Genomic DNA, 22,307 nt, shown 5'->3' on the forward strand with positions numbered 1-22,307 from the left:
ATAGTCATGGGAGGTTTTTATCAGTAGCAAAAGCTGTAAAACTTGAAAATACAGTTAAAAGTCCAAAACCCTTGCTTGTGCTTGTTTGTGATTAGCAGCAAATCAAACGAGTTAATAATAAAAATTGCTTCAAGTGGTCTCTTCCTCACTCGCTTATTGGGACTGCTGTCGATCCTGCACTTCTCCACAACTGGTGCTGGTACATTAGATTCTGTTCAACAAGGTGCACGAGCACACAGGGAAGTGTGGGAGGAGGTTGGGTTGGACAATCCAGTGTTAGGAATACATATGGAATAATAGGCTGCTTTCAGTGCTTCTAGAGCCAGTGTGCAGTGACTGGTCTGTAGTCTGTACAATTAAATCGAGAAAAGAATAAAAAATCATATTAACCCATCGGCTAACAAATGCGTCAGCACACTGGGCAAATGCACAGTATATAAGATTACCAGTCCAGTTCTGCCATGACACGAAGAATACTAGAATCCTACTGTCATCTTAAAAATAGCAAAGATTCATTGTTTGTCCAAATGTACGGCAAGTAAGTAAAGTACCGAAGCCGAGGAACATGTCGCTGATAGGACAGTAATTACTGTTAGGCAGCAGGAATGAGCTGTGATGACAATGAGAGAAGTGAAGGACTGCAAGAGAAACGCAGGAAACGGGACAAATACAATCAGCAGGAACATTTTATGTTTGTTTGAGGTGTGTTCGTGAACGTTTTATTACATTGCACTTACCTTGGAGCCTCGTTCATTAAAAATAATCTCCACGTCTAAAATCTTTCCAAATTGCTGAAGAAGGGAAGAAGGTGGGCGGGGCATAAAGACAGAGAAAGAAAAACGGAGAAAATAATTAGACTATAACACAAGAAATACTTTATTTATGTTTAGGAAAATCCCCTACTGCTTTCTCCAGCTGGAAAATTAAGTATTTTAAAACCATCTTTAAAAAAAGACAAGTAGTCTGTACCAATAATAGCATTAGGAAATTATCCATTCACTCTTAGTGCTGTTTAGTGATGTGTTTGGCTGATCATAGTAATATAGAGGTTTGAGTGAATATGTCTGCACACGAGAAAAATGAGCACCGTGGGAAGGTAGTAGGCAGTTGAGTAGCAACACCCCATCATGGCTATTTGTTTTCTTAGTATGCATACCACCACTGCAACTGCCTGCCAGATCTCACCTAATTATGCATTTGGCTTCTACAGCTTCCCACATGGCCTGGATCTGGCCCACACAATGTGCTTACACATGGCCCAAATATTGCAAAGGATGACAACCCTTTGGTGGCCCACATCAGGTTTGCCAGTGGTGACCCACACATGGGCCAGCACAAGGCCAGGTGCAGACACACTGCTGGCCCTGTGCTGGCCCAGAACAGTTGCAGCTCTGGCCCCAGATGTCAGTCTAATGTGTAGCTTAATCAAGCCATATAATAACAACATGTGCCAGAACATAATGGTGCAAAAATAACATGACAAACCTCTGTTCAGACAGTGAATGGACCGATTCTTATAGCACTTTTCTACTCTCACAGATTACTCAAAGTGCTCTATACAACATGCCACATTCACCCAAACACACACTTTCTCTAAACTGAGTGTTTCACGACTACATTCATACACATTCAGACTCTTGACATGCAGACTGGAGGAGTCAGGGATCGAACCACTAATCATCCAATCAGTCGGTGACCTGCTCTACCTCCTGAGCTACAGCTACCCGGTAGTAAACATGAGTAAACCCTCACTAGGTTTTGGATAAAGTGTACACTCACAAACCTGTTAAACCTGCATTTGCAGTATAGTATTGCAACATGGCATTTGGGTCTTCTAACTAAAATAGAAAAATAAATAGTGCCGTCATTGCCAGACCTGGCCCACATCTGGGTGACATACCCCCTGCCATGACACCTGTCAGTCAGAAGTGCCAGCTTGATGCTATGAGCCTGGGCCACATAAACCAACCACAATCAGGCCAGATGTGGCATGCCATCACATAAACAGTGCCATCTATGCCAGGCCTGGCCCACATCTGGATGACATACGTTTTATCATGCCAGAAGTCAGCCAGCAGTGCCGGCTTGACACCAGTTTTGGGTCAGACCTGTCTGCTATGTGGGTTATCTTTAGATCTAAGTAATAGTTTTAATTAGCTCCATGTTTCATTTTATTTGGCTAATTGCTGTGAACTGAGTGCTACACACTCCGACACACTGATGTCTGTGGTGAGTGTGAGACTGTCAAAAATATAAATACACTAAACATGTAAACACACCAGTATCTGGAACAACTGTAATCTGAGCTATTCTTGGCTAGGTTATACAAAAGCGAATTAGGAAAACATGCAATTAATTTGAACTGTAAAGTATTTGGGGCTGATTTATGGACCAATCCAGTGGACCAACCAAACAGTGGACAAAATGCTGTACAAATCACCAAAAAAACACAAGGCAAAGCAACACAAACAATAATAAATACAAGGTAAGATCACACCACTCGTTCCTAAGATGTGCTTTAAAAATAGGCCACGAGGGGGCTGTCTTAACATGGGGAGGAAGGTAACTCCAACGTTTAGGGGCTATAGCTAAAAAAGATCAACTGTCTCTGCTTTTTAGTTAAGGTTTTGGGACTGCCAGGAACAGCTGGTCCGTGGATCGTAGGGAGTCAGGAAGATATATAGCGTGGTACTCATCCATTAAGAGAATTTAAAATAAATAATAAAATCTTAAAAGGGATCCTGAAACAAGGAGGAGGCTAGGAGAGGCAATGTGCTCATGTTTGCAAGTACCATTTAAAAGGCCAGCAGCAGTATTTTGGACTAATTGCATGCGAGCAAGGAAATAGTTGCTAAGGCCAACATAAAGTGCATTCCAGTATTCCAGACGCAAAGAGACGCTTACTTAATTACAGAATGTATCTGCTTATCTAGTATAACATCACAGTCACAAATGTGAGTTACTGTGGGTTTAACAGTAGGAGCCAGGTCAAATAGAGGATTGACACAGACACCACTGGACCTGAATACACAGTCTTAGTCTTAGTATCCTTTAGACACTCCAACGGTGGTTTAAGGGAGCTGACATTAATTCTTTTTAGTACATGTAAATTTGGGTTGTTGTCTGCATAAAAATGGTTGGCTAGGCCTCCCCAGAGTGAGAAAATAAAGATGAAAGATGAAACTTCTGTCAGACTACATGAGAGAGGGACTGAGGAAGACTCAGGGTCATCAAAGTGATAAATAGGACCTGAACCACTCTGTTTAACCTTCTTGATGTCATGATGAATTTATGATGACTTACATTATATTTCCAAAAGTATTCAGTCATCTACCTTCAATCCACATGTGTAAGTGTCTTGTCAGTGCAAATATGCTTAAAGTGATTTATTTAAGTGACTTGTGATAAAGTGATTCGATTAGATGACCATGCATTTAATCAAATTAGTGTAAACAAATGTCCAGAATGTCCAGTGTGTGTGTAAGAACTATATGTGTGGGTCAGTACTGTGTGGTGGTGTGATTGAGAGACCGTATCGCCTGCGGGAAGAAGCTCCTCCTCAGTCTCTCTGTGTTGGTCTTCAGGGAGCGGAATCGCTTTCCTGACCTCAGCAGAGAGAACAGTCCGTTGTTGGGATGGCTGAGGTCCTTCACGATCTTCCTGGCCTTGGTCCAGCACCGCCTGCTGTAGATTGAGTGCAGGTCAGGGAGCTCGGAGCGGATGGTGCGCTCAGCTGAACGCACAACCCTCTGTAGAGCTCATCTGTCCTGCATGGTGCTGTTCCCGAACCAGGTTAAGATGTTTCCCGTCAGGATGCTCTCTATGGTGCAGGAGTAAAAGTTCCTGAGCACCTTGGGGGGCAGTCGGAAGTCTCTCAAGCGTCTGAGGTGGTAGAGACGCTGTCGGGCCTTTTTCACCACGGTGTTGATGTGACAGGACCGTGACAGGTCCTGCGTGATGTGAACTCCGAGGTATTTGAAGCGGTCCACTCTCTCCACTGAGCACTCGTTGATGACGGGGGTCTGGTAGTTCCTCTCCTGCTTAGTGCTGAAGTCCACTATCAGCTCCTTTGTCTTACTGACGTTTAGAAGGAGGTTGTTCCTCTGGCACCAGTTCTCCAGATTCCTAATCTCCTTCAGGTAGGGCGTCTCGTTGTTGTCAGAGATCAGGCCCACCACGACGGTGTCGTCAGCAAACTTGATGATGGGGGTGGAGCTGGTAGTGGCCACACAGTCATATGTGTACAAAGAGTACAGCAGGGGGCTCAGAACACACCCCTGGGGGGCTCCAGTGCTGAGAGTGGTGGAGGCTGAGACATGTCCATCCTTACTGCCTGTGGTCTGCCAGTTAGGAAGTTGGAGATCCACTGACACATAGATGAGCTGAGTCCCTGGTGCTCCAGCTTGGTGGTGAGTGTGGAGGGAATTATGGTATTAAATGCAGAGCTGTAGTCTATGAAGAGCATTTTAACATAATTCCCCCTTCTAGTGTCCAAGTGAGTGAGTGATGTGTGGAGGAATGAGAGATGGCAGGCTCCTAGAGTCACTCTGTTGGAGTTGTGACTCTAGTTTCCTCCCATAGCGCTGCTTCGCCTCTTTCACTGCCTTCCGCACGTCATATGACGCGGCTTTGTACGGGTCCATGTCCCCTGTTGCGAGTCCCGTGTTGTAGGCAGAGGTGCGGGATCTCAGAGCGTCACGATGGTTTTATCCACCCACGGCTTCTGGTTGGGAAACATTCTGATAGTCTTTTTCTCCACGGTATCATCCGCTAGAATCCCACAACCGCTTCCGTAAACACGTTGACGTCATCATTGGAGCTGCTTCTGAACATGTCCCAGTCTGCGTCATCGAGTGCGTCCTGTAACGCGGCCACTGATTGGACCTTCCTCTGAACCGGAACTTGAGTTACATCCCATTCTATAGGGTTTAATGTGATGTTAGACCACCCTTTCCAGCTATAAATGCTTCAACTCTTCTAGGAAGGCTTGGCTCACAGTCTCCACAGTCTCTTGTGGTTTGCAGAAGAATTAGGAGTTCCTTCCACCAGAACTAGGAGCTGAGCTCAATTCCCGTACAACAGCCCCACACCATAACCCCCCTCCACCAAAATGTACACTTGGCAGACAAATCAGACAGTTCTCCTGGCAATGCCAAACCCAGACTCATCCACTGGATTTCCAGATGGAGAAACGTAATTTGCTACTCCAGATTTCTCTACTCCAGTGGAGGGGTGCTTTACACTGCATTAGACACTTTTCTTTGCACTCGGTGATGCAAGACTTGGATGCAGCTGCTCCCTGATGGAAGCCCATGAAGCTCTCTGTGCTCTGTTTCTGAGCTAATCTAATCTCAGTTTGGAGGTCTGTGACCTCTGCCAACTTTCCCATTGCACACACCTCAGCATCTGCTGACCCTGCTATCTGATTTTAAGTTGCCAATCCCCATTGTTATTCCCAATCAATTGCATTTTTTTGTAGTACGTGTAACGCTTAAGGTAAGGAGGTAACCAAGTCCCGCTAATCAAATACACTTCATTAATTGATCCTCAGCAAGTGTGAGCACCTCTATAACAACAGAAGTCTGGAGCATTCAGTTAGGTCACACACAGTGCCACGATCTTCCCAGGAGTGGATGTCCTTGCCAGTTTTCTCCAGGTTCACACTGTGCAATAACAGTTAATTAAATGTATAATCTATATTATAAAAGTGAATATTTTTGAGTTAACAGTGCATTCAAATCATGATTCTCATTGCAATAGCTCTCAGTTTCGATAGGCTTAAGAAATAAAAAATAAATGTTTGACTTATATTGTTTGGAAAGGTTATAAAGACAAGGCCTCTTCACTATAAAGAAGGTAATGGTGGAATTGCTTAGGTTTGCAAAGCTGAAAAGTGCCACCTTTGGAGCAAACTGAACAGAGGATATTAGCACAAACACTTCATACCAACGATTGAGCACAGTGGTGGAAGGGTGATGATTTGAGCTTGATTTTAGCCACAGGACCTCAGCACTTTGAAGTCACTGAGTCAAATGTGGTCTTTCTGTATACTGAAGTATTCTAGAGTCAAATGTGAGACCATCTTTCCAACAGCTAAAGCTTGGCCCAGATTGGCTCATGAAACAGGAAAATTAGCCAAATCACAGCAGCAAATCCACTACAGAATGGTTAAAAAAGAGAGAAGACTCAATGCTACTATGGCCCAGTCAAAAGATCTCAACCTGATTGAAATGTTGCAGCAGGACCTTAAGAGAGCTGTGAATTAACATAAACAGATGAAGAAAAAAAAACTGGGGCAAAACTTTAACAAAGAGCAAAATTCCTGGAAATATGTGGATGGAAGCAGTCACACTAAGACATGCACACCAATGAATATTTAGTATGCAATGGAATTAAGGAGAATCTTTTCAGGACCTTAAGATCCCTCATCGGCGATTCAATGGGGATGTGATGAGCAACACTAGAGGACAACTTCAAGCCAATTGCCGAAAGCCAAACTTCAAAGTCAGAGTGTGAGCCATGCCCTGCGGAGTCAGCTAAATTGGAAGAACAAGATCGTCAAAGGAGCTTGCAAAGAAAAGCGTCTGGACTTCTTTAAGTTACTTGAAGACGTTTCACCTCTCATCCGAGAGGCTTCTTCAGTTCTAAGGTCAAATGGTGGAGAGTCCCAGATATAACCCTAGTGGGAGTGTCCCCCCACAGAGGGACAAAAGGACCCCCTGATGATCCTCTAATCGCCTGAGCCAAGGTGTGGAACTGGGTGTGGGTCCCAATCAGCCAGAGTTTCGGGTGAGTTCATTGTGAAATCTGGCCCCACCTTATCATGCGAATTCCTGAGGTCAGATGGCCCAGGGTGTGAGTGGGCGTTAAGGCGTCTGGGAAGGGATCTCAAAACTGGATTATAGATGGCAGAGAGTTGGTGTCGTAAACCACCGCCTCTGTTCAAAGATGGTCGCTCACAGTGGACATAGATGGCTTCTTTCACTCCTCTTTCAAACCATCTGTCCTCTCTGTCCAAAATGTGAACATTGGCATCCTCGAAAGAGTGTCCTTTATCCTTAAGATGCAGATGGACAGCTGAATCTTGTCCTGTGGAGGTCGCTCTTCTGTGTTGTGCCATGCGCTTGTGAAGTGGCTGTTTGGTCTCTCCAATGTAGAGGTCTGGGCATTCCTCGCTGCACTGTACGGCATACACCACATTGTTAAGTCTGTGTTTTGGCGTTTTGTCTTTCGGGTGAACCAGTTTTTGTCTGAGTGTGTTGCTGGGTCTGAAGTACACCGGGATGTCATGCTTGGAGAAAACCCTCCTGAGTTTCTCTGATACACCGGCTACATAGGGGATGACAATGTTGTTGCGTCTGTCCTTCTTATCCTCCCTCGCTGGTGTCTGATCTTCTTTTCTGTGCCTCTTTGCTGACTTTAAAAACGCCCATTTAGGATAGCCGCACGTTTTGAGTGCTTCCTTTACATGTGTGTGTTCCTTCTTTTTCCTTCAGGCTTAGAGGGAACATGTTCTGCCCGGTGGTGTAGGGTCCTAATTACTCCAAGTTTGTGTTCCAGAGGGTGATGGGAGTCAAACAGGAGGTACTGGTCCGTGTGTGTGGGCTTCCGGTAAACTTCGATGTTGAGGTTGCCATTCTCTTCAATGTGCACAGCGCAGTCCAGGAAAGGCAAACAGTCGTCCTTCGTGTCTTCCCTGGTGAACTTGATGTTTTTATCCACAGCGTTGATGTGCGCAGTGAAGGATTCCACTTCTTGTGTCTTGATTTTGACCCAGGTGTCGTCTACATATCTGTACCAGTGGCTGGGTACTCTTCCTTTGAAAGAGCCAAGAGCCTTCCTTTCCACTTCCTCCATGTAAAGGTTGGCTACAATAGGTGACACGGGGGAGCCCATGGCACAGCCATGTTTTTGTCTGTAATAGCCTTCGTTGTATTTGAAATATGTAGTGGTGAGGCAGAGGTCTAACAGTGTGCAAATCTGATCGGGTGTGAAGTTGGTCCTGTCCTCCAAGGAGTTGTCTTCTTGTAGTCGTTTTCTGACAGTCTCCACGGCCTCCGTGGTGGGTATGCAAGTGAAGAGAGAGACTACATCAAAGGACACTATGGTTTCATCTGGATCCAGGGTAAGTTTCTGGACCTTGTCAGTGAAGTCGGTGGAGTTCTTGATGTGGTGTGGGGTGTTCCCCACGAGAGGAGCAAGGATGGTAGCAAGGTGTTTTGCAATGTTATAAGTGGCTGAGTTTATGCTACTGACTATGGGTCTGAGTGGGACAGCTTCCTTGTGGATTTTAGGAAGTCCGTAAATGCAGGGTATGGCATCCCCTGGGTAAAGGCGGTGATAAGTAAGGCGGTCAATGATTTTGTCCTTTTCCAAGTCTTGAAGGCAAGCTATAACTTTCTTTTTGTAGCTGCTTGTGGGGTCTCGCTTTAAGGCTTCGTAGGTATTGTTGTCACTGAGGAGAGTAGTGATCTTTGTATGGTAATCTGTACCTACTAACTACCAACTTCACACCCGATCAGATTTGCACACTGTTAGACCTCTGCCTCACCACTACATATTTCAAATACAACGAAGGCTATTACAGACAAAAACATGGCTGTGCTATGGGCTCCCCCGTGTCACCTATTGTAGCCAACCTTTACATGGAGGAAGTGGAAAGGAAGGCTCTTGGCTCTTTCAAAGGAAGAGTACCCAGCCACTGGTACAGATATGTAGACGACACCTGGGTCAACATCAAGACACAAGAAGTGGAATCCTTCACTGCGCACATCAACGCTGTGGATAAAAACATCAAGTTCACCAGGGAAGACACGAAGGACGACTGTTTGCCTTTCCTGGACTGCGCTGTGCACATTGAAGAGAATGGCAACCTCAACATCGAAGTTTACCGGAAGCCCACACACACGGACCAGTACCTCCTGTTTGACTCCCATCACCCTCTGGAACACAAACTTGGAGTAATTAGGACCCTACACCACCGGGCAGAACATGTTCCCTCTAAGCCTGAAGGGAAAAAGAAGGAACACACACATGTAAAGGAAGCACTCAAAACGTGCGGCTATCCTAAATGGGCGTTTTTAAAGTCAGCAAAGAGGCACAGAAAAGAAGATCAGACACCAGCGAGGGAGGATAAGAAGGACAGACGCAACAACATTGTCATCCCCTATGTAGCCGGTGTATCAGAGAAACTCAGGAGGGTTTTCTCCAAGCATGACATCCCGGTGTACTTCAGACCCAGCAACACACTCAGACAAAAACTGGTTCACCCGAAAGACAAAACGCCAAAACACAGACTTAACAATGTGGTGTATGCCGTACAGTGCAGCGAGGAATGCCCAGACCTCTACATTGGAGAGACCAAACAGCCACTTCACAAGCGCATGGCACAACACAGAAGAGCGACCTCCACAGGACAAGATTCAGCTGTCCATCTGCATCTTAAGGATAAAGGACACTCTTTCGAGGATGCCAATGTTCACATTTTGGACAGAGAGGACAGATGGTTTGAAAGAGGAGTGAAAGAAGCCATCTATGTCCACTGTGAGCGACCATCTTTGAACAGAGGCGGTGGTTTACGACACCAACTCTCTGCCATCTATAATCCAGTTTTGAGATCCCTTCCCAGACGCCTTAACGCCCACTCACACCCTGGGCCATCTGACCTCAGGAATTCGCATGATAAGGTGGGGCCAGATTTCACAATGAACTCACCCGAAACTCTGGCTGATTGGGACCCACACCCAGTTCCACACCTTGGCTCAGGCGATTAGAGGATCATCAGGGGGTCCTTTTGTCCCTCTGTGGGGGGACACTCCCACTAGGGTTATATCTGGGACTCTCCACCATTTGACCTTAGAACTGAAGAAGCCTCTCGGATGAGAGGTGAAACGTCTTCAAGTAACTTAAAGAAGTCCAGACGCTTTTCTTTGCAAGCTCCTTTGACTACGATGACCTGGATGACTGAGAACCTTCACAGACACGAAGAACAAGATCACGCCTATAGATGCCCTATGCCATTAGATACCCTGCTGGGATAATAAGCTGGTCAACAAAGGAGATAGAAGCCACTGACAACAAGACAAGGAAGCTCCTTATCATGCTTGGAGGATTTCATCCCAAATCCAGCACCCTCAGGAGGCTAAGCAATAATAATAATAATGGATTGCATTTATATAGCGTTTCTTGAGGCCCTCAAAGCACTTTACAATTCCACCATTCATTCACTCTCACATTCACACACTGGTGGAGGCAGCTACAGTTGTAGCCACAGCTGCCCTGGGGCGCCTACTGGCCAACACTTCACTTTTTATTTTCAGCATGGGCATTTTTTAAATTAAACCTGCAGAAGTGACCTCAGCTTCAGATAAATTAAACGTTGTTTTGTAGGTTAGCAAGTCATTTTCTTTGGGTAATGTTTTTCATGAACTCATGGCTTTGTGAACTAAGGCAGCACTAACCTTTTTCAGGCAATATGGTAATCTTTAGCCTTCTACTCTCCATAACTAGACCTTGAATCAAGTAGTTATTTCAATAAATAAATAAACATAAAAGACAGCATAGCAAAGGCAAGGCCACAGCACCAGCCCTGAAGATGAAGTTCACCAGCAAAATCCATGTCAGGTCATACACAATTTGAATACATATTAAAAATTTTATTTTTTGGTTAAGATGAGCATATTGAGCAAATCAAAAAGGAAAAAAATATTTATAAAATATTGCTATTATTTTTCCAGTACGAGACATAAAGCTTTGACTTTGTTCTGACTTATGAATTAATAGAATAATTAACTGCTTCTTTCTTTCTTTTATGTTTGTATATACATGTACAGTCTTAGTGTTAACCTTGGTTTTTGTATCAAAACTTACTCTATGCAGTTTTAATTATGTGCTACTGGGCCTTTTTTTTGGGATGTGCATATTGTATAAAAATTTGGAATGTGATGAATTTACCTAAATAGGTTCACCTGTTCCACCTTAGCCCCACTATGTTTAAACATTCATGTCCTTTTCTACAAAAACAACAAGTAACTTCTTACTGTCCTGACATCCAGGTCTTTATGTCTTTAAGACATTCCTGCAGTTTAACTCATTGGTGTGTGTTATCTGGCTTCATGGACAGATAGAGCTGGGTGTCATCTGCATAGCAGTGTAAATGTATGCTATGTCTTCTAATGATGCTGCCTAAGGGAAGCATGTAAATGTAAACAGAATTGGTCCTAGCACTGAACCCTGTGGAACTCCATAATTAACCTCAGTGTGTGAAGAGGACTCTCCATTTACATGCACAAATTGGAGTCTATTAGATAGATATGATACAAACCACTACAGCACAGTACCTGTAATACCTACAGCATGTTCTAATCACTCTAATAGGATATTATGGTCGACAGTATCGAACGCTGCACTGAGGTCTAGCAGGACAAGCACAGAGATGAGTCCACTGTCAGAGGCCATAAGAAGATCATTTGTAACCTTCACTAAAGCTGTTTCTGTGCTGTGATGAACTCTGAAACCTGACTGAAACTCTTCAAATAAACCATTCCTCTGCAGATGATCTGTTAGCTGTTTGACAACTACTCTTTCAAGGATGTTTGATATGAAAGGAAGGTTGGAGATTGGCCTATAATTAGCTAAGACTGCTGGGTCTAGAGATGCTTTTTGAGGTTTAACTACAGCCAGCTTGAAAGCCTGTGGTACATAGCTGATTATTAGAGATAGGTTGATCAGAGCTCTGACTTTTTGTCAGCTTGGCTACAGAGCTGAAGAGAAACCTGGGGTTGTTCTTATTTTCTTCAATCAGTGATGAATAGTGAGATGTCTGTTTTTTTCCAGGCTAAATGATGATCTTCCAAATTAGTGAGATGCCATTTCTTCTTTAGCAGAGTTATACCAGGGAGATGGTTAAATGTAAGGATCTGCCATGGTTGGACGGTCCTTTCCGGATGACCTTGCTTGTTTTTATTTTTGCGTGTTTCTGTCTTGCTTCTCTCTCTCTCTCCCCAGTTCTCGGGGCTGTTTACGGAAGTGCGCCATGGGAAAGGCGTGATCTGGCGACTGTCATCATCAGGAGTCCCTCCTCGCTGTTGCTGGCCCACCTGCAGCTGATTATCTGACCAGCTGTCGGTAATCATCAACCTGGCCAGACAGAGGTATTTAACCTGGGCTCGCGGCGACAGTCGACATGGGATCATTACTCCTAACTGGTATAGTCTGTGCGAGACGTGTGATTGTGGCATTCGGCTAGCGTGTGGCTAATTGTGGATGTTTCCTTCTTCCTCTAGGAGAGTCGAGCGGAGAAGCAAGTTGGGGAGCACACACTAATGGAGTTACCGCACTGAACACACTGGGAGCAAAGGACGGGCACTATTGGAAAATTGCACTTTGGAGTGGATTGTTGGACTTATCTGTCTATTTCACTGTAAATAATTGCACTGCTTTGCTGTGTTTCATTGTGGAACAGGGGCGCTTACGGGCTGACCCGGCCAAGGTCAAAGCTGTCGTGGAATGGCCCATTCCCAAGACCCGCAGGGAGTTGCAGAGGTTCTTGGGCTTCGCCAATTTCTACTGCCACTTTATCAGGGATTTCAGCAAGGTAGCCCTTCCTCTAACCAACCTCACTTCTCCTAAGTTGTCCTTCCAGTGGTCCTCCGCAGGCCAGCAAGCATTTGGTCGACTCAAGCACCTGTTTTCCTCGGCTCTGGTCCTCGTCCAGGCGGACCTCAGTCGGCCATTCATCGTGGCGGTGGACGCGTCCGATTCAGGCATAGGGGCAGTTCTCTCCCAACAGGTCGAAGGCAAGCTTCGAAGGCAAGCTACATCCCTGTGCCTTCTTCTCCCGTAGGTTGTCGCCAGCTGAGAGAAATTATGATGTGGGCGACCGGGAATTGCTCGCCATCAAGTTGGCTCTCAAGGAATGGCGGCATTGGCTGGAGGGCACTGAGCAGCCTTTCGTGGTGTGGACGGACCATAAAAACCTGGCGTATCTCCAGGCGGCCAAGCGCCTCAACGTACGACAAGCCAGGTGAGCCTTATTTTTTACTCGTTTCCACTTCTCCATAACTTACAGGCCCGGTTCTAGGAATACTAAGCCCGATGCGTTGTCGCGCTTTGGGTACCAACCCCCCCTCCTCTCCATCTCTGAGGGAGAGCTGGCTGTCCCCTCGGTCCGGCGCCATCTGAGATGCTGTCGTTGGGTCTGGCGGGCCGCCCGAGCGGCGCTCCTGAGAACAGCTGAGCGGAACAAGGCATTGGCAGATCGCCGTCACACTCCCGCCCCGGATTATCAGGTTGGCCAGCAGGTGTGGCTCTCCAGCAGACACATTCCCAAAGAAACTGACCCCTCGGTCTCTTGACCCCTTTGCCATCCAGGAGGTCCTGAACCCAGTGATGGTCCGGCTGGCCCTTCCGTCTGCTACGAAGGTACATAACGTCTTCCATGTTTCTCAGATTAGGCCCGTCCGGACCAGCCCTTTGTCCTGGTTCTTAGAGTACGCTTGGGGAGTGTGATTGTGTGTACAGCGTCTCTCTATGTCTGTCTCCACGTTGGGTGAGTGTTGAGTAATTGCATATGAGAGCATGAGGGTGGGAATGGATGTCTGTATCTATGTGTGCCTGTTTGTCTGTGTCTATATGTCAGGTTGGATATCAGATGCCACCTCTCTGGGGACATCTCAGGTCCTCCAAGGTATGGAGGCCTATCTCCCCCCACCACTTCCTCTGCCAGTGGCAGACGCCCTCAGACATCGGTGCGTTGGTTGTTCTTTGTGTCCGGGGATGGGCGTCCAGGTACACACCGGCTCACTCCTGGTGGCTGCTTGTCAGGCCTGGAGCCTGGGGCTTGCTCGGGCCCCTTTGGGGGTGGGGTGCCCTCGGCCTCTCGGCCTGGGGCTCAAACACTCTGGTGCAGCTGGCTGCCGGCGGAGCTCACGCGGCTCCTGCATTAATTTTTTAAGCTCACCTTCAGACGCTTTCTGTGCTGCTGAAGTAAAATCAGGTTTTGCTGCTTAGCAGGAGTTGCCGCGGTGATATCCATGGATGATGAACAAGGATCACTCAGAAGTGTTTGTCTATGCTCTGTGTCAGGCGCTTCAGTAGATTATTCGTGCTATTAACAGCAGCCGGTAGTTTTTTCTCCCCAGGACATAGCTTACATATCACTGTAATGTTCTTGTCTGCTTGTTTCAGAAAAGTGAAGAGACGGGAATATGTCCATTTCATTAAAACAGCCACTCGCTTCAGCCGAGTCAGACATCTTTTGTTTTAGAATACAACTATCCAGCAAACTTGTGCCAAATGACGCGCACCTGCACTACAGCGATGTTAAAGCGGCAGAGTTTACTTCTACGTTTAGAGCAGGGGTAGGCAACCTTTCTGATGAGTGCATCTAAAATTTCCTCAGAAGTCAGTGTGCCATATGATTGCATTAGCAATAAATTTAATAATGCTCTATATTAACAGTTACACACTATATAGAAGAACTTTATAGAATTATATTTGTTCGCAGATGTTGGCAGCTATCAGCGATCAGAAAAGAAAACATTGGTCCAAACACCTGAAAGTCCTGAAAACACATCGTGAATTCTGTCTCAAGTCTTTGAATGAAATGCGGTGCTGATGCTGCGCTGAGCGGACAGCTCCTGAAGCATTTGAAATTTCAACATCGCTTGAAAAAACTGCCAGCTAGCAACGTCCCTCTCACCAGTAGGCTAAGTTATTTTTAGCCAATAACAAGTTGAATCTGGTAGTTGGGGATGTCATTAAGAAGCGGCACAACTATGCGAGCTAATTTGCGATATGCACCGCTGGCCCGGCCATTTATTTTTTAATGCACCTTCTCAGATTAACTCACTGCGTGTCGTGCCCAGGGCTGGACTGGGACACAAAATCAGCATTTTGACGAGACCTGCCCACCAGGTATTAAAGCCATAAAGCCTTTGAATGAAAACGCTGTTGTGATAGTGATGTACAGTCTTTTTGGTATATGTATGATTTCTATACATTTTACATCAGATAAAAACTTTGGTTGTAAGATTCAGATAATTATTTATTAAAAGTGAGACATTTTAAATGAGAATAAGAAAGTATTTCTTTGTGCCCCCCTCTCCCCGTTAATGCCCTACCTGCCCCCCTGGCAACACTTTGCTAGACCCGCCCCTGCACAGTTACCAGCTGTCAGCTACTTAGAAAAGGATCCTGGTGTTATTTGTCTCTCAGAAACAGTTCATAACTTCAACTCATCCATGTCACCTAAAAGGTAAACCTGTTTCTCCATCACCTGTTCAGCTCTGATGATTCAGTAAGGACATCTCCTGGTTTCATCTGCATGTTTCCCTCTCACCACATATCCAAACCATCATGACCAGCAGCTTTACAGCTGTGGCTCCAGCAAACATCAGCTGATACTAGAAATTAGTTTTCTAGTATCAGCTGATACAGCTGATTCTTTGCGCCAGAAAGTTTCCTCTTACTGGTGTTTAACTGGCGCAAAGTGGGAGATAAACAAACAAGAGAGACGATCAGCTGATCATTGATCAGTTTCATGACTGAAGGAGAAACAGGAGAGAGAGGGGGGAGAATGAGAGGAGAAGAGGCAGCTGTGCAGCAAACACACAGAATAACTCCAGCTTTGTGTCTTTTTTTATTGTAGCTGAAGTCCGGGACAAACTGTTCCTTTTCAGCTCAACACGAAAAGCGCAATAATTTCTCTGAATACGAGACGATTCCGTTTTTTACGGGACGGTTGGCAACTCTACTAACTTATGAATAAAATAAAGTTCATGCTAGCTAGTACGCAGTACGAGTTATTGTAACTGACTGTAAAAAGTCAGCACAACAAAAATAAACTCCACCTAAACTTGGTTTATATCTGACCCAGATAGACTGCAGGTCATAACTTCTTACCTGAAGTTCAGTTCACTGCCTCGGGTCTCTGCTCCTCCTGCCTTTCCCTCATCCACCTGCTGCCTCCACCACTTGCTAATGTTACTGAATCTGTGGAAGCTCCGCCACAGCCACCACCAAACAACTGAGTTATTTTTATACACTGGCCAGCATCTGGCCAATCCTCCACCTTTCATTGTTTATACCGTTACAAAAAATAAATAAAAAATCATCGGCCCACCGAGCAAATGCCCGATGGCCAGTCCAGCTATGGTCGTGCCATCAGTTAACCCTTCGCATGCCTAGGGTTGCCAACCCCTGGTTTCGAAGATAAATTATTGAAATTAAATAATGATATTCAGCGAGTTTAATTATTTTAAAATGTAACGCAAGTACATTGGAAGTAACTGTAATTACAATACCTAAAAATGAACAGTAATTAGTTAATCTACTTTTTCAGTGGAAAAGTAATTTAACTACAGTAACACATTACTTAGTAACGCATTACACCCAACATTATTCTTGGCATTATTCTTAACTCTGAAATATTGTGAACAGCATCAGTGGAAACTAATTTAGAAAGCTTTTTATCTGTAAGCTCTTTAGCCCCCAAAATATGCTAAGAACATCCTGCATCCAAAAATGTAACATATCTGATGAGTCAAGTCTCTGTAGTAAATGAAATGGTGTATATCAGTGCCCCCTTCTTTCTAATCACTCTAATTGTCTTAATCAACATAAACACACTCTCCCCACTGTTAGGCCCAGCAATAGTAAAGCCCAGGCTTTCTAACTACCCACTCAGATCAAATGACTCCATTGCTACACTGATATGTTGATGGGAATTAGCAGATTTGTAGATTATAATCACACCACGTTTCCTCAGAGGCAGAGCCGGTTAGAGAGGAGCTTTATGGAATAATTGGATAGGCAAATGAGACTGTAGCCATGAACAAGAGGCATTAAAAAGAATTCCCTTGCTGGGAGCTCTGTGCTACCTGGATGTTGAAAGCCTTCAGAACAGGTGATTAGACAGGAGTAGGTGTCATTAAAACTCCATTAGCACAAAACCCAGCCCCCAGTGCTCACTGCAATCGCAGACACACACTGGTAATGCAGATCATAAGTGTTTGTGTGTATAAAAAGCCTGTGTGTGTCTGCTGAGTATCTAATGACTCATTTAGGACCCCTACCCCTGGGAAACGTGACAGTAAGGACCCTCTTGTGGCTGGCTCACTAAGTGCCTGCTTATTAATTAAACACAGCTGAGGCTCAGGGGGTAGCAGCAATGCTGCATCAGCTTGTCAAGTTTCATTCTACATGTGGGTAAATGAACAGTATCCTCCTGCAAGTGCTGCACAGCCTGCTGCTCTTTGGTTCCATGCATCTGAAATTATGACAAATGCTTGGATGCCCAATAACAACAGATACTGACATGTGGTAAATACAGGACGGCTTCCTTCTGATAGGTGTGTAGGTAAATGTTTGTAGTAAGTTTTGAGTGCAGGAAATCAATAGAGGTGCAGGCCTGGAATACAGATTTCACTCACATCTTGAGAATGAGAGAACTGAAAAGCAAAGTGGCGCTGTGAATGCCAATTATCATTCTACCATTAAAAAAACTGTTTCCCAGCCTGGTAATTTCCTCCAATGTGTTTTTCTAATTATGAATTCAACTCAAATAAGCCAGGGTAATGAACCCAGTTTATCCTTTTCTAAAACCAAAGTTTTCTCTCCTGACTCTGACTATATGGCTGAAACTATACACAACAACCAGAAGAAGGCGTGTTGTTCTTTAGTATTGTGTTATTCACATATGCAGAGATTCAGCTTGTGTCTCACCTCTGTTTGAACTCGTTTATAAGCCTCTGTGTAATGTTCTCGTATGACTTTCCTCTAACAGGTTTCACACAGACGCAATTTCATTTGGTGTAATGCTCCAACTATCGTATTTGTTTGCATTTTGGTGCTAGACTAGAAGACCGTAATGAAAGACTGAACCAGTTGTTTGTGATTTCCATTAAAGTGAATGGAGGAACCCACTGAAGTGAAACCTGAGTTACTCCTACTGCAGTGACACTGCTTTATAACCAACAACCCCTGAAGCTAAAACATTGACACTAAAAATAAAGAAATGGTGTGACCATGTGTAAGAGAGTCTGTTGTCAGTGATGCTTCCTGACAACTCGTTACATCCTAATGCAGAAAACATCAAAACAGACATTCTGAAGTAACAACACAAGTTATTTTTTTGTATTTCTGCATTAGTGACAATGTTTCCATTTCACAAAGACAAAAACGGAGTAAAATTAGCTGAAATGATCTCATCTGGACGGAATTTTAGAAACTGTGTTTATTATTTTAAAGTTTCAAGGTCTGAAGTCTGACTCGTCAATTTGTGAATCATCTGTAATTTAGTTCACAGCTGTTAAGATATAGGGTTACATTAGTACCAGAAGGTGCATCACACTTTCTTGCTGTACATCATTTTAACCAACATGGCTATAAAAAATTTCTGTCATGACCTAAAACAACAAAACAAATACATGAAACGTATGCAGAGACATTACTTTGTAGTACTTTGTGCTCTGACTTCAGAGCATGTTGATCCTTTTTCTGAGCAAGAATCCTGACATTCCTTCACTGTCCAAATGTGTTTAACTTGTTTTTGGCAGCAATAAACATGACAGTTTACTTATTTTAATTTAAGACATGTTTTATTTTAATTAAGTTTAAAACTTTTTTATTTAATGTAAAATTATATTTTGTTTTAATTTACTTTCAAATTCTTCAGTTGCTGAAGGGGCTGCATAGTTTTCATAAACTGCATAGTTCAGAATAGCTATAATTGTACCAGATGGTTGATTCAGTTAAGTTGGACTAGACTGTAATACAAACTGTTCAGTTTGTCAACAATAAAACTGAAATGAGAGAAAGACTGAGTGTGAGACTTTGATATTAGAGAAAATGAATATTGATAAAGTTTACCTTTATGTACAGAATCTGAATATCGCAAAATATTTTTAAAAATTGCAATAATATCGTATCGTGGGATGTATGGTGATTCCCACCTCTAGTACCTTCCCAGTACTTGTATAAAATTGTATGTCATACACTTTGCATTATATTTTGTAGAAGAGATTTTTTCAGTGAAACCTCCTTCCAGAAGAAGGATGAGGCACTTGGAAGCAGACTCCACTTGTTGGCTGTGCTTCCTGTCCTGCTCTTAACGAGGCTGGATGACCTCTGAGCATCACTGATTGTGGTGGGAACTAACAAATTGTCTGTCTCTTCTAATCCCCCTCTTCGGCTTTCACATTCGTGTTTCTTTCTTTCTCACAATTCCTTCTTTGCCTCTATCAGATGCTGTCACTACTTAATTATGTTGAAGTGTTTAGTGCCTTGGAGACCTCACTAAGTGAGTGGGAGAAAGTTCACAGTGCCACTTCTTTTCAAGATTACACTCTTGTAGACGCACACACGCAGACAAAATGAAGATGTCACACCTTATACACCTAATGAGGATAAATTCCCTAGTTGAGGAATCCCATTATTTATATCAACTGATGGACCCCTTCATCAGCTCTTCATCAGCCCACAAAAGCCTTGTACATGACGAGGCCTGTGGGCTGTCGTCCCTCCTGCTGAAGCAAAGTACCGACTTTGAGCAGATATTGAACTCCACCAGAGAAACGTGGAAGTTAGTAGATGTGTCAGATAGGGGAAATCATATGATATTTAATGGTAATGGTGGATTTATATCAGTAAATCTATAGTCTGTGAATTGACTTGACTGTAAAAACCTCAGCTGTAATTCCTTTGCTTGAGAGAACTTTGTATTTGGCACCAGAGGACATAAGAGAATATTTATTTTCATTGTTAAACCCAGAACACCTGAGACATACCCAATGCACACCATTGTTACTGCTGCGTGCTACAATGTGAGAACATGTTTCACTTCTCATGACGTCGATTTTTTATTTGAAAAAGGCACAGCTTTTGATGAGGCAGTCAGCGTGATGCCACACACAGGAGTTTATCCAAGGAGAATAAATATTAATAATTGATAATAGTGAGCAATATTTTCTAAGCGTGTCATGTGAACTGAGGGAAGGCAGCAGGAAGGAAAGCTCAATGAGTGTGCACTTCAACCAAGACCTTACAGTAGGGCGCCCCCTGGTGGACTTTATAGTAGATCTACGAACAAAAAAGTGGCTCATCAGAATTTGCTTAACTGATGGCAAAACCTGCAGTACAAATGATCGTAGCCCACTCACAACATCTTTGCAGGAACACAGCAGGGACACACTCCATGACTGTAGTAACTGAATACACACAACACAGTGAAGCGTTAGCGTGCCGCTGACTGTTTTTAATGACTTGTTGCCTTCGATTAGTCTTTTGTATGACTGTGTGCTCATGCTGATGTCCTCAGTGTTCTAAACGTTCACAGAAACCAGTTTGTAGCAACAGCACGTATATGTTCTTTGCTTGATATGAAATACTAAGATGTGTAAATACCTGTGCTATTGTGTACTTCACACACATGGAGAAACTGCCTTTCATTGTTCTAGTAACAGTGACAATAAAAAAGCTATTCTATGCTGTTCTATTCTACGGGACAGGTGAGTGTAATGCTAATGCTAATGCTAATGCAAGCACATTGTTTTCTTTGTGTGTTTCCAGTGTAAGACCATGCTGATGGTTATAGATGGTTATATAGCTATTCTGTTGTCAGTGGCCTTTGGAATGGAATAGCTGCAACGCTCTCGTACCAAATGTTCAGAGGTAGGCAGCTGGGTGTTTAAATAATTCAACAAGCCACATGAAAATGTTCATGTTTACTCAATGTAAATAATGCATTGTAAATTTCTATTAAAATTCAGTCTGTAGACTACGGTTAACCTCTGTTTTTTAATCATAGCTAAACATAAACAGACATATAGATTTATCTTTTCCTGACTGTATTTGCTGATGTTCTTGAAAAGCAGTGACTGCTTTGAAGTGCACAGTGGCACATAAATTCATCTCACCCCGAACATTTGCCGGAGGTCAGGGTCCCGGAAGCGGAAAGGGATGTTAGAGACGTGTAGCCTCTTGGGTTGCTGCTTCTCTAATGAATCGCTGGGCTGCAGGTGGAGCTGCTGCGAACCCTCGGTCTGTGCCACGTCCTCTGGATGCTGCAAAGAAAACACAACATTCCACAGATTAGCCACATTTGTTTGCCAGTAAATATACTGCTACATAAACAAAATGTAATTAAATTAAAAAATAGGACTGATGTTAGAGGCAAGACTGCTAAACCTTTTTAGACTCAACAATCTGCATTAAAACAAACAGATCCTTTCTAATATGCAGTGACAGCTTGAGATGCTCTGGGACGTTGAAGGAAGGTCTTTAACACGACTTTTAAAAATAATTTCAAAGGATAATCTTATTATGCTCCAAGTTAATGTGTTTCTCTGGATAACAAATTGTAGAAATGTATTATGTCTCCTGATGGAGGAAATTCAGATGGTAAATATGTGTGTATATAGATCTGCATCAGCTGAGCTGGAAAAGAAAATGTCTGCCTGTTAGATTCTTATTATTTAGCTACATTAGCACAAGCAAAGTCAACACTGCTGATCTGTGTTCACAGCTAAGTGGCCACATTGCACCAAACCAGAGGGGTGGTCACGGCCCAGCGACGACTGATATCATTGCACTACATTTGCACACATCACATGCATGTTCAGTATATTAAAAAACTCCAACAACCACAAATATCATCGCTAGTAAAATCTACTGCTATATAGATGTTTTACTAAGTTATTTGTGTCTTCAGCAATCTTACCGAATGTGACCTGATAAGTTATTATATTATCATCAGTTATTACAGACAAAACAAAAGAATCTTCAGTGAGGTGACACAAAGGTTAACACAACTTTGTTGTGAGGTGACAACAAGCCAGCTGAGATATTTTGCTCAACATGTTTGCATGTGAAGCGTATAAAGTTTAACCACCTTGATGCAACTGTTGTTGTGATTTGGCATTATGTAAATAACTGAATGGGATTATGTAGTATTTATCTGCTGTCACTGAGCACTCAGATTTCCACCACAGAGGACACGTTCCATATTATCTAGTTACACGGAGGGTGAGACAACACCAGCTCTCTGTCAGTGTGTTAGTTTGGTTTTGGAGAGGAGCAGAGAGGAAAATGCAGTGTTATATTTGTAAAACAAAAGCTCCAGACCACTAACAAGGTGCATTTCTGCAGGTCAGCAGGGCAAAAAAGTCACACACAAAAAATCCAGAGTGCCTGCAACACACTGAACAAGAGGATGCTGCTAAAAACGAAACTACATTAAACTGTATCACAAGCAATAGACAGATTAACATTAATCTGGAAATTTATATTCAGCTTAATGTAAAGAGCTG

General features: G+C 43.6%; 1 protein-coding gene across 4 annotated transcripts in view; it reads right to left on the bottom strand.

Annotated features, from left to right (window-relative positions):
* The window catches only part of rbfox3a (RNA binding fox-1 homolog 3a), a 497,652-nt gene that overhangs the window by 58,433 nt on the left and 416,912 nt on the right, over positions 1-22,307 (bottom strand). For all 4 annotated transcript variants that reach the window (XM_087837000.1, XM_087836998.1, XM_006801633.2 and 1 more), the window contains 2 exons: positions 20,916-21,062; positions 738-791 (listed from right to left, as the gene is read on the bottom strand). In XM_087837000.1, the coding sequence (XP_087693126.1) occupies positions 738-791; positions 20,916-21,062 (201 nt within the window). The remainder of the gene's footprint in view (positions 1-737; positions 792-20,915; positions 21,063-22,307) is intronic.

The sequence above is a fragment of the Neolamprologus brichardi genome, unplaced genomic scaffold (genome assembly GCF_056152115.1).
Source record: "Neolamprologus brichardi isolate AB-2024 unplaced genomic scaffold, ASM5615211v1 NODE_ptg000038l+_length_1369362_cov_1, whole genome shotgun sequence".
Classification (NCBI taxonomy): domain Eukaryota; kingdom Metazoa; phylum Chordata; class Actinopteri; order Cichliformes; family Cichlidae; genus Neolamprologus; species Neolamprologus brichardi.